The sequence below is a fragment of the Urocampus carinirostris genome, chromosome 5, assembly GCF_059441175.1.
Source record: "Urocampus carinirostris isolate Australia breed hairy pipefish chromosome 5, RoL_Ucar_1.0, whole genome shotgun sequence".
Taxonomy (NCBI): Eukaryota; Metazoa; Chordata; class Actinopteri; order Syngnathiformes; family Syngnathidae; genus Urocampus; species Urocampus carinirostris.
The window spans coordinates 44,270,877-44,284,197 of record NC_142353.1 but is presented as its reverse complement, the minus strand read 5'-3'; the positions used below and the strand labels follow the sequence as shown (position 1 = coordinate 44,284,197).

At 41.2% G+C, this 13,321-nt stretch overlaps 1 protein-coding gene across 1 annotated transcript in view; it reads right to left on the bottom strand.

Moving 5' to 3' along the window:
* Positions 1-4,945: 4,945 nt before the first annotated feature.
* Positions 4,946-13,321, bottom strand: part of ksr2 (kinase suppressor of ras 2) — a 137,456-nt gene continuing 129,080 nt past the window's right edge. Inside the window, exons 20-21 of the mRNA XM_088336947.1 lie at positions 6,765-6,894; positions 4,946-5,237 (exon numbers count right to left, since the gene is read on the bottom strand). Of these exons, the coding sequence (XP_088193073.1) occupies positions 5,091-5,237; positions 6,765-6,894 (277 nt within the window). The 3' untranslated portion in view covers positions 4,946-5,090. The remainder of the gene's footprint in view (positions 5,238-6,764; positions 6,895-13,321) is intronic.

The window sequence follows — 13,321 nt, the reverse complement described above, 5'->3', positions numbered from 1 at the left end:
GAAGACAAATATTGATTAAAAAAATCTGTATAAATAAATAAAATAATTTATTATTAATGACGTATGGTGAGGGAAATGCCCTAAAGACAACTTTTTCCACATCGTAACGTGAAAATATCTCAAGGAGAGGGACACCATATCCCGGGCTCTCCTTTAATAAGAAAACGGAGTCAAAGTTCGTAATGAGGAGAACGAAAAACCAGATGAGAGAAGAAAGAAGAGTTCTCTTTAATTGTCAGCCACAAACGTTGACAAAAACATGAGAGCAAAACGCTTCAAAACCCAAAAGCCGACATTTCCGTCTTTCTCCCAAAAGTCTCAAACAAGCTCAAGCGCCGAAAAAAAAAAATAAAACATTCCGGAAAAAAAACGTAAGCCGACAAAGCGCTTGAAGATCCACCCGAAAAAAATAATACAAAAGAATACAAGAAGGTCCATCTCTCTACAATATTCAATCTGTGCACGATTTGCATTTTGGCTTTCACATTAATGGGGGGAACATACGAAACGTTTTTTTTTGTTTTTTTTTGCAAATAAAATAATTAAAAACGAATGCAATTATTATAATTCAACAACAACAACAAAAAGAAAAAAAAAACAATTCGCCTCTCGTTAAAAGATCAAACGACAACAATAAATACGTGTTCGACGTCACGAATTTCATTTCAAAATAAAAGTAAAATAACAAAGCTGAGGGGGAAAAAAGGTGCAACAATTTAAATGTGAATATAAAGCAAATTCGATAGTGAAGAAGAAGAACCTTTTTAAGGAGCAACACCGATGATGGAAGTGAAAAGTCAACATTTGTTTTGCAAAACATTTTACTTTGAAATGTAAACGTTAAAGACTAACAGTGTCTGGAAGGGGGGATTACCTCATCTGCGGTCCCTTCTCGAGGTTTCTTCGTCTCCTCATGTTGAGGTTTTTGAGTTTTTCCTTGCCCTCATGTAGGTTTTAGATCAGGGAAGGTGTCATAATCTGTGGTCTGTGCAGGACTCAAACAAATAAACATGACTTAACTTGAGGTTTTTGAGTTTTTCCCTACCCTCATGTTGTCATGATTACTAATGCGGGGCACCTGAGTCTGCCCCGTTGGTGCCGACAGCCATGGACCCTGATTGGCTGTTGAACTCTTTTTAAACTCCCGCCTTCCTGAAAACACTTGTCAGATCGTCTGCGAACCTATGCTCCCCGCTAGGCAAGCTTTTGTGACTCTCCGACTCTATCCTGCCCTGTTTTCTGTCTGATTCCCGTTGCCGACCTCTTTTCTGGACCTGTTTATGTTTTTGTTCCTACGACTCGGCCGTCGACCTGTTTTCTACACGTTTTCAACAACTACCTTCGCTCGACACGGAAGTGCCACTTCCGCGTCCCTGCTATCTGCTACCCGTGACCGATGATCATTGGATTATGGAAGTCCTTTTCTCCTTCTAAATAAAACTGAGTATAAAGATTTTAGGTCCCATAATTTTTTTTTTTTTTTTGCGGGACAATTTAATTTTTATTTTTTTGTGTTACAGTGGCACCTCGCTACTTCGTGGTTCGACATTTGCGGGTTCAGAGCTTTGCGGGTCTAAAAAAAAAAAAAGATAAAATAAAATAATTTAATTTTTCTCATCTCATCTCATTAGCCGTACCGCTTATCCTAGTAAGGGTCGCGGGGGGGGGGCTGGAGCCCATCCCAGCCATCTCCGGGCAGTGGGCAGGGGACACCCTGAACTGGTTGCCAGCCAATCGCAGGGCAATTAAGTTTTTTTTTTTTTTTTTAATTATTATTATTATTTTTAAGCATTTTTGAAGGGGCATCGCTATTTCCTGGTTCCACGTTCGCGGGTTCAGAGCTTCGCAGGTCTAAAAAAATAATAATAATAAAATAAAATAATTTAAAAAAAAAATTTTGGAAGGGGCGTCGCTGATTTTCACTTTTCGCGGGTGGTTTTGGTCCCCATTAACCGCCATAACCGAGGGATTACTGTATCATGTTGACAAAATAGGATAGAAAAGTAAAATATTGGAAAAAACGTCAATATGAAAACAACAATATTTTTTCCCCCTCAAAAAAGAATGGATTTATTTTGGAGGGCTTAATAAACAAAAAAGAAACAGAAAATAAATTTAAAAAAAAAAAAGCAAAGAATTGGGGGAGGAACGAGGCCCAAGTGGAAAAAAAGTAGATAAAAAAAAAAGTGCAGATCCGTTTGCAAAAAAAAAGGAGCCCACAAACAAGACTCGGGGAAAAAAAGCAAAGTGAAGAAAGAAATAAGAATTCCAGCGAGCTGATTGGCTGACACCGGGGGGGAGGAACAAGAAAATCGAGGTGGATTTGTCAATGTACACAAAAACAATGTATTCAAAACGGTGTTATTTTCCAAAAATTCAACAATACGACAAAAACAATTTGAAAAGCAAAAACATTTAAAAAAATGCAATACAATTTTGACTTTTCACTTCCCTAAAATTTGTTTTATCAGAAAAATTCAACATAAATCATGCAAAAAAAAATGCAAAATCTGCAGAATAAAATAAAAAAAAATTCAAACAATTAAAAAAAAAAAACTCAAATTAGGAAGTGCTTACCAAAGAAAAAAAAGCAAACATTGGCAAAAAAGCAATCACATTTTGACTTTTCACTTAATTTTTTTTAATTTTTGACCAAAAAAATCAACTCATTCGGGCTCTACCCAGAAAAAAAAGGAGGTTTCCCGTGCAAAAATGCAGTAATATTTTTCTGTGTATTATTTGCCCTCATGTAGGTTTTAGATCAGGGGATGGTGTCATAATAGTCTGTAGTTTGCAAGAGTCTTTGATCTGTGCAGCCCTTTGAGGCTCTTTGTGATTAAGGGCCAAACAAATAACCATGACTTGACTTGAGGTTTTTGAGTTTTTCCTTGCCCTCATGTAGGTTTTAGATCAGGGGATGGTGTCATAATAGTGTGTAGTTTGCAATAGTCTTTGATCTGTGCAGCCCTTTGAGGCTCTTTGTGATTGAGGGCCAAACAAATAAAAATGACTAGACTTGAGGTTTTTGTGTTTTTCCTTGCCCTCATGTAGGCTTTAGATCAGGGGATGGTGTCATAATAGTCAGTAGTTTGCAATAGTCTTTGATCCGTGCAGCCCTTTGAGGCTCTTTGTGATTAAGGGCGTCACAAATAACCATGACTTGACTTGACTTGAGGTTTTTCCTTGCCCTCATGTAGGTTTTAGATCAGGGGATGGTGTCATAATAGTTTGCAGTTTGCAATAATTTGTGGTCTGTGCAGCCCTTTGAGACTCTTTGTGATTAAGGGCCAAACAAATAAACATGACTTGACTTGAGGTTTTTGAGTTTTTCCTTGCCCTCATGTAGGTTTTAGATCAGGGGATTGTGTCATAATAGTCAGTAGTCTGTGCAGCTCTTTGAGACTCTTTGTGATTAAGGGCCAAACAAATAAACATGACTTGACTTTTCCCTCTGATATATATATTTTTGATGACAAAAGCCTTCAACCCAAATCGTGCAACGCTGGGCAAAAAAACACAAAAGCAGAATAAAAGCGAAAAAAAGCAAGAAAAAAAAATATCAGCAGGAAATTTTGAGGGCAAACATTTTGGGAGATGTCTCACTTGAATTTTTTTGTCTTTCTTTTTTTTTTTTTAAGAAAGTGAAGAAAGCTTCAACTTAAATCGTGCAACATCAAGCAAAAAACACTAACATAAAGAAAAGAAGTTAAAAAAAGGAAAGAAAAACACAAAATCAATAAAGTTATCAAGAGCAGCAAATTTTGGGGGCAGAAAATGCCACAAAACCTTTTTGGGGGGATTTTCACTTGAAAAATAAAAACAAGAAACCCACAAAACAAACAAGAAAAGCAATACAGTATTTACTTTTCGCATGAAAAATATTTTGGAAGGGACAAAAGCTTCAATTCAAATTGTGCACTGCAAAACAATACAAAACCACAAAAAAAAAACACAAAACAAAATAAAAAACAAAACAAAAACACACAAAAAAACATAAAAGAAAATAAAAAAACAACAAAACAAAAAAACCCCAAAAGAAAATAAAAAGAAAATAAAAAAACACAAAAACAAAAAAACAAAAAAAATACAAAAGAAAAACCTAAACAAATAAAAACAACACAACAACAAATTCTCCCAAAATGAAATTAAAAAAAAAGCATCAAATTTTGACTTTTTGATTAAGAAATATACGTATATTTTTCTGACAAAAGCTTCAAGTCAAACAACACTATAACAAAACAAAAACTACGAAAAAACAAAGGCAGCATATTTTGGGGGCAAATGCTGTTTTTTTTCCAGATTTTTATTTCAAAAAAAGGAACTTCAATCACGTACTACTGAGCTTAAAATTTAAAAAAAAAAAAAAAAAAAAAAAAAAAAAAAAACCTGTTCATTTTTTCCATTTTTGAAAGTTGACATTTTGCTTGAAAAACATTTTGGTAGAGGAAAAAGCTTCAAGTCAAATTGTGCACCGTAGAGCAAAACAATACAAAACCACAAAACAAAAACAAAAAAACACAAATGTGAAAAAAACATGAAAAAAATAAACCCCCAAAATAAAAGCATAAACATAAAAAAAACAAAAAACACAAACCCCCCAAAAAACCCTAAATAAATAAAAACAACAAAACAAAAAAAATCTCCCAAAACGAGCTAAAAAGGCCATCCGATTCCGACTATTTACTCGAAATATATTTTCCTTTAAGCACTCAAATCATGCAAAACCCAAAAGCAGAAATGTGTCCCAAATCCATGTGATTTTTTTTCCCACAAAATGGCCGCCTTTGTTTTTACCAGGATGTGAAAAAAAAAAATGGCGACGCCGTCCCCCGAATGTTGACTTTTCACGCGAAAGCTATCGGAGCAAAATCTTCGACTCAAATCATGCAAAAAACAACAACAACAAAATGGACGTGGCTCAGAAAACGTGGCCCAAAATGAAAAGCCCATTTTTCAAAATGGCCGCCCGCCCCCAAAAAACACGACGGCCAGAGCGAGGACGGCGTTACATTTCGGAGCCCGAGTGGGCGTCGACATTCGTGTTTTGGCCCCGCCCCCAAAGTCCCTCCCCCGAATCGGGAAGCGGGTCCTCATTTGACGTACTCGGCCGACTTCCAGAAGTGTCCCGGGTGCGAGAGGCGTCGGTTTCGTTTGGGAAGTTTTTCCAGTAAGTCCACCAGTTTGGAGAAACTGGGACGCTCGTCCTGCTCGCAAGACCAGCACAGCAGCAGGATGTCCTGAAAAGTAGTTCAATGCGGCTTAAAGGGACAGTATGTCATTTTTTTTAGCGCCTCCTATCAGCCTGTAAATGATGTAAAGATTTGAAACATCAAATTATTCATTTGTAATCAAAAAATAAATCATTTGATGTATTTCAATGCGTGTCCGCTGAAATTTTGTCTATTATCACGTAGTCCACCAATTGGAGAACCTTATTTTGAAAAGCATGAACAGGAACTCCAAAGGGTCACGGTTCAGGCCTCCGGTGACTGACATCAACAGACTTTAAAAGAGAGGCGCGAATGCCTTTTTTGCTGTGTTTCTTTACACTAGCTCCAAAGTGAGCCGGCCTTTGCCCCCTTGGGACAGTGGGGACAAAGTAGACCAGGATCCACGGCCTTGTCCCCTTATCTCTCTCTTCTCTCTTGTTTTCTCTCGCTTTCTTTTTGTCTCTTTTTGTCTTTTTCGCTCTCTGTTTTGCTCTCTTTCTCTGGATTTCTCTGCCTCTCTCTGTCTCTCTCTCATTCTCTCTCATTTTCTCTCTGTCTCTCTTTATCTCTATCTCTTACTTTTGTCTTTCTTTCTCTTTGTCTTTTTTGTCTGTCTTTTTCATTCTCAATCATTCTCTTTCTTTCTCTCTCTATCACACTCTCTTATTCTCTCTGTCTCTCTCTCTCTCTCCTTTCTCTCCCTGTTTTTCTATTCTTCTCTGTTCCTCTTTGTCTCTCTGTCTCTCTCTCTCTCTGTCTCATTCTCTCTCATTTTCTTTCTGTCTTTCTTAGTCTCTTTGTCTTTTTTTGTCTGTCTTTTTCTTCCTGACTCATTATCGTTCTCTCTCTCTCTCTCTCTCTCTCTCTCTCTCTCTCTCTCTCTCTCTCTCTCTCTCTCTCTCTCTCTCTATCTCACTCTTTTATTCTCTCTGTCTCTCTGTCTTTCTTTCTCCCTCTATCTCTGTCTTTCACTTTGTCTCTCCTTTCTTTCTCTGTTTTTCTATTCTTCTCTGTTCCTCTTTGTCTCTCTGGCTCTCTCTCTCTCTGTTTCATTCTCTCTCATTTTCTTTCTGTCTTTCTTACTCTCTTTGTCTTTTTTTGTCTGTCTTTTTCTTCCTGACTCATTATCGTTCTCTCTCTCTCTCTCTCTCTCTCTCTCTCTCTCTCTCTCTCTCTCTCTCTCTCTCTCTCTCTCTCTCTCTCTCTCTCTCTCTCTGTCTTTCTATCTCACTCTTTTATTCTCTCTGTCTCTCTGTCTTTCTTTCTCTCTCTATCTCTGTCTTTCACTTTGTCTCTCCTTTCTCTCTTATTTTCTCTCTGTCTTTCTCCTCTCTCTCATTCTCTCTCCTTATTTCTCTTTCCTTTCCTTTTGCCTGATCGAATATTATAGCGTGGCTAAAAGCGACACATTATTTTTTATGGTGACATTGTTTGTTAATCTTAGCTTTCGGACCGAAATTGGTTGAACAAATGGTGTTGTTTTCCACCAAGAGTTACCCTGCATCAAAAACAAAGGAAGCTATTTGGGAGCCAAGTGTTTTTGGAGGTCCTCACCAGAATCTCCTTTCCCATGCCGGCCCGCGCCAGGCTGGGTTTCACCCCGCTGCCGACCTGCCACACGATGGCCTCGGCCGGCTGGCTCTTGTAAGGCCACTCGCGGGCGTGTAGCTCGAACCAGATGGTGCTGCCGACAAGAAAATAGATAGATAAATAAATGGATAGATAAATAAATAGATAGATGGATAGATCAAGAGAGAGCGAGATAGATAGATAGATACCATAGATACCATAGATAGATACCATAGATAGATAGATAGATAGATAGATAGATAGATAGATAGATAGATAGATAGATAGATAGATAGATAGATAGATAGATAGATAGATAGATAGATGGATACCATAGATAGATAGAGACGTAGATCAAGATAGATAGATAGATAGATAGATAGATAGATAGAGACGTAGATCAAGATAGATAGATAGATACCATAGATATCTATCGATAGCGATGTAGATAAAGAAAGATAGATAGATAGATAGATGTATGGATGAATGGATGGATACCATAGATAGATACCATAGATAGATAGATAGATAGAGACGTAGATAAAGATAGATAGATAGATAGATACCATAGATATCTATCGATAGAGATGTAGATAGATAGATAGATAGATAGATGGATGGATACCATAGATAGATAGAGACGTAGATAAAGATAGATAGATAGATGGATGGATGGATACCATGGATAGATACCATAGATAGATATATAGATAGATGGATAGAGACGTAGATAAAGATAGATAGATAGATAGAGACGTAGATAAAGATAGATAGATAGATGGATGGATGGATGGATACCATAGATAGATATATAGATAGATGGATAGAGACGTAGATAAAGATAGATAGATAGATAGATACCATAGATACCATAGATACCATTGATAGATAGATACCATAGATAGATAGATAGATACCATAGATATCTATCGATAGAGATGTAGATAGATAGATAGATAGATAGATAGATAGATAGATAGAGACGTAGATAAAGATAGATAGATGGATAGAGACGTAGATAAAGATAGATAGATAGATAGATACCATAGATATCTATCGAAAGAGATATAGATAAAGAAAGATAGATAGATAGATGGATGGGTGGATACCATAGATAGATACCATAGATAGATACCATAGATAGATAGTTCCATAGACAGATGTCTAGATAGAAAGTTCCATAGATAGATGTCTAGATAGATAGATAGATGTCTAGATAGATGGATAGATGGATAGATAGATGGATAGATACTTTATCTAGAAAGTACAAAACCAAACCTTTCGAATGTGTATCACGCCGACTGACGGAAAGAAAAAACGAAAAAAAAGCACCCACATCTTCATTCACACTCCAGACCAGCAGGGGTCAGTACAACGATCGGTCAACCAACAAAACGTTCCCAACTTCCTGAAGACGGCCATTTTGGCTTCGAACTAAACAAGGTTTTTCATCCGTTTTCCTGTCATAATGATCTAAAAACGTATGTGGTGTTCCAAAAAGGCCAGACGAGTTTTGAAAAGAATAAACTCGGCTCTTTGACTCAAACGGTCAATAAATTGTTTGTTACAATAATTTATTCGCTACACTACTAAAAATCCATGATCGTCTTCTCTCCTTATTTGGAGTGTTTACTCAAGTTTTAACTTGACATTGTCACGGTTGCCATGGCGCCCAATTGGGCCCGCCCGTGTGACGCCAGCTGCGGCTCATTGACAGATTGGCTTTCCGTCTATTTAAGCTCAGTGCTTTCACTTTTCGTTTGTCAGTCCGTCAACGAACCTCTGCCCCGCAAGACGTGGATTCTGACTCGTTCCTGTTTTCCTGTTGGTATTTCCTGCCCGGTATTGTTCCCGTTTACTTTTGTCCTGTTTAATTTCAGGTTGCAGTTTTGTTTCCGTCTTTTTTTTTCCTGTTTGTTATTTGATCCAGTTTTCGTTGCTGTGTAGTTTCTCCTGTTTACTTTCAATATCCTGATTTGTTATCTATCTTGACTGTCCCGTCCTGTCCGGTATCGACCCCATCTGTCCAGTATCAACTCGGGCAATTGGAATCGGCAAGATGTGGGTTCTGACTCGCTCCTGTTTTCCTGTTGGTTTTCCAGTCCGGTATTGTTCCCGTTTATTTTTGTCCTGTTTAATTTCAGGTTGCAGTTTTGTTTCCGGCTTTTTTTTTTTCCTGTTTGTTATTTGATCCAGTTTTCGTTGCTGTCTAGTTTCTCCTGTTTACTTTCAATATCCTGATTTGTTATCTATCTTGTCTGTCCCGTCCTGTCCGGTATCGACCCCATCTGTCCGGTATCAACTCGGGCAATTGGAATCGGCAAGACGTGGGTTCTGACTTGCTCCTGTTTTCCTGTTGGTTTTTCCTGTCCGGTATTGTTCCCGTTTATTTTTGTCCTGTTTAATTTCAGGTTGCAGATTTGTTTCCATCTGTTTTTTTTCCTGTTTGTTATTTGATCCAGTTTTTGTTGCTGTCTAGTTTCTCCTGTTTACTTTCAATATCCTGATTTGTTATCTATCCTGTCTGTCCCGTCCTGTCCGGTATCGACCCCATCTGTCCGGTATCAACTCGGGCAATTGGAATCGGCAAGACGTGGGTTCTGACTTGCTCCATTTATCCTGTTGGTTTTTCCAGTCCGGTATTGTTCCTGTTTATTTTTGTCCTTTTTAATTTCGGTTTCCAGTTTTGTTTCCATCCATTTTGTCCTGTATTATTTTCTCCAGTGTCTGTCTAGTTTCTCCTGTTTATTTTTGATATCCTGATTCATTATCCATCCTGTCTGTCCCGTCCTGTCCGGTATCGAGCCCGCCTGTCCGATATCAACTCGGGCATTTGGAATCAATCTCGTCGGTCTCTGGTTTCCTATCATATCACGCCAGACTGCTTCCTAACATGCATGACTCCCCATTTCAGTAAAATAAAAGGATTGTGTGAGTAACGGCACGCGTTTGGGTCCTGATCCTGTTCTGGTTTTTGACCGTTACTGCTTTTGTGTTTAAGGTTTTCAACCTTAAAACTACTAATAACTACCATCTGTTCTCCAATTGTACACAATCCAAAGACCAGCACCTCAAACTTCAATTCAAAGCGAAAAAGGGAAAGAGACGGAATCGGTCCTCGCCTGACCCAAAGTCTTTCAAGTCGGAACGGAAACCGGGGACAAACTCAAATCCCGACCCCGAAACCAGTTGTCGACCCGTTCGATCCTCGCCGACTTTAATGGAAATCGCGCCGGCGCAAATGGTTTAAACGCTCCCCGCCAAGAAGAAGAAACGGAGGGGAGATGAAAGGAGCGCAACGAGGCCGCAAAACCAAGCAGATACATTTTCAAAGGAGGATTTTCAAAGGCGGTTTTGAAGTCCGGGACCGCAACCGTGACGGCGGGACAAAAGTCCATCTGTGCCGTTACCTGGAGGTCAACCCCTACACCTCGCGGCGTTTTTGCATATTCATCAGCTTTTTATTTTATTTCTTTTTTTTTTTTTTCTATTTTTATCCCGGGTGACTTTCAGGAGCCAACAGACGGGATTTTACAATTCCTTCGCTTTCCTTTGCGTCCTCAAACACGTACTGGACTTCCTTCCATTTCCTTTGCATCTTTAAACCCTTCGTTGCTAATAAGATAGCCCAAAAATGTCACAATCAGAACAGATGTTGGACCCAAATGCGTAACTGTCACAAGCCAGACACGGAGACAGGACCCAATAGCGTTCGTTTAAAGCAGTTTTATTGAAAAAGAAAGCAGTGCTTGCTTCCACGGCAACAGGTATCAGGCAGGAAATAGGGAAAAACAGGTCGATGGTTGGGACGAAAGAGCAAAAGCAGAAACGGGTCCAGAAAAAGGTCGGCAACAGGTATCGGGCAGGAAATAGGGCAAAACATGTCGATGGCCAGGACGGAAGAACAGGGCATAAACGGATCCAGAAACAGGTCGGCAACAGGTATCGGGCAGGAAACAGGGCAAAACAGGTCGATGGTTGGGACGGAAGAGCAAAAGCAGAAACGGGTCCAGAAAAAGGTCGGCAACAGCTATCAGGCAGGAAACAGGGAAAAACATGTCGATGGCCAGGAAAGAAGAACAGGGCAGAAACAGGTATCAGGCAGGAAACAGGGCAAAACAGGTCGATAGTTGGGACGGAAGAGCAAAAGCAGAAATGGTTCCAGAAAAGAGGTCGGCAACAGGTATCAGGCAGGAAACAGGGCAAAACAGGTCGATGGTTGGGACGAAAGAGCAAAAGCAGAAACGGGTCCAGAAAAAGGTCGGCAACAGGTATCAGGCAGGAAATAGGGCAAAACAGGTCGATGGTTAGGACGAAAGAGCAAAAGCAGAAACGGGTCCAGAAAAAGGTCGGCAACAGGTATCAGGCAGGAAATAGGGCAAAACAGGTCGATGGTTGGGACGAAAGAGCAAAAGCAGAAACGGGTCCAGAAAAAGGTCGGCAACAGGTATCAGGCAGGAAATAGGGCAAAACAGGTCGATGGTTGGGACGGAAGAGCAAAAGCAGAAATGGTTCCAGAAAAGAGGTCGGCAACAGGTATCGGGCAGGAAACAGGGCAAAACATGTCGATGGCCAGGACGGAAGAACAGGGCAGAAACGGATCCAGAAACAGGTCGGCAACAGGTATCGGGCAGGAAACAGGGCAAAACAGGTCGATGGCCAGGACGGAAAAACAGGGCAGAAACGGATCCAGAAACAGGTCGGCAACAGGTATCGGGCAGGAAACAGAGAAAAACAGGTCGATGGTTGGGACGGAAGAGCAAAAGCAGAAACAAGTCCAGAAAAAGGTAGGCAGCAGGTATCAGGCAGGAAATAGGGCAAAACATGTCGATGGCCAGGATGGAAGAACAGGGCAGAAACAGATCCAGAAACAGGTCGGCAACAGGTATCAGGCAGGAAACAGGGCAAAGCAGGTCGATGGTTGGGACGGAAGAGCAAAAGCAGAAATGGTTCCAGAAAAGAGGTCGGCAACAGGTATCGGGCAGGAAACAGGGCAAAACATGTCGATGGCCAGGACGGAAGAACAGGGCAGAAACGGATCCAGAAACAGGTCGGCAACAGGTATCGGGCAGGAAACAGGGCAAAACAGGTCGATGGTTGGGACGAAAGAGCAAAAGCAGAAACGGGTCCAGAAAAAGGTCGGCAACAGGTATCAGGCAGGAAATAGGGCAAAACAAGTCGATGGTTAGGACGAAAGAGCAAAAGCAGAAACGGGTCCAGAAAAAGGTCGGCAACAGGTATCAGGCAGGAAAAGGGCAAAACAGGTCGATGGTTGGGACGAATGAGCAAAAGCAGAAACGGGTCCAGAAAAAGGTCGGCAACAGGTATCAGGCAGGAAATAGGGCAAAACATGTCGATGGCCATGATGGAAGAACAGGGCAGAAACAGATCCCGAAACAGGTCGGCAACAGGTATCAGGCAGGAAACAGGGCAAAACAGGTCGATGGTTGGGACGAAAGAGCAAAAGCAGAAACGGGTCCAGAAAAAGGTAGGCAACAGGTATCAGGCAGGAAATAGGGCAAAACATGTCGATGGCCAGGATGGAAGAACAGGGCAGAAACAGATCCCGAAACAGGTCGGCAACAGGTATCAGGCAGGAAACAGGGCAAAACAGGTCGATGGTTGGGACGAAAGAGCAAAAGCAGAAACGGGTCCAGAAAAAGGTCAACAACAGGTATCAGGCAGGAAATAGGGCAAAACATGTCGATGGCCAGGACGGAAGAACAGGGCAGAAACGGATCCAGAAACAGGTCGGCAACAGGTATCGGGCAGGAAACAGGGCAAAACAGGTCGATGGTTGGGACGGAAGAGCAAAAGCACAGACGGGTCCAGAAAAAGGTCGGCAACAGGTATCAGGCAGGAAAACAGGGCAAGATAATGTCAGAGAGTACAAAAGCTGGCCTAGCTGAGAGCATAGGTTCGCAGATGGTCTGACGCTGGTAACAGGGAGCCAGGGGGTTTAAAAAGTGGCAGGGAGCCAATCAGTAGTCATGACTGTAACCTTTCACACAACGGTTTATTGGATAATCAAGGAAGTCAGGTGCAGGGAAACAAACACCAGCGATCCGGTGCTCGCTGTACAGGAGGAGCAAGGAGCTAACGGGATCGGAGCGTAGTCGGAATACGGAAACGAGCGGAGTTGCCGTGTCGAGAGATGGGAGTGTGGTCGACGTGCAAGACGAGTCAAGTAGCCAGGGCGGGAGATCAGAGTGTGGTTGACGTGCAAAACGGGTCGAGTAGCCGGAGCAGGAAATCAGAGCGTTGTTGAAGGAAGGGAAAAGTCAGGGAGCTGGAGACGAATGGAAAATCAGGGACAGACGAGCAGGATACGGATGAGGGCGGGACAGACAGAAGCCAGAATCAAAGTGCTTGCCTTGCGTATGCAGAGTTTCGCTGACGGACCGACAAGGAGTGACTGGGGTACTGAGTTTAAATAGGAAGGGAATCAATCAGGCAACGAGCACCAAACGAGTGGGCAAAGGTGAGGGCAATGAGTAATCATGACAAAAAATCCATTATCCTTTGTGGTAACGATTGGTATT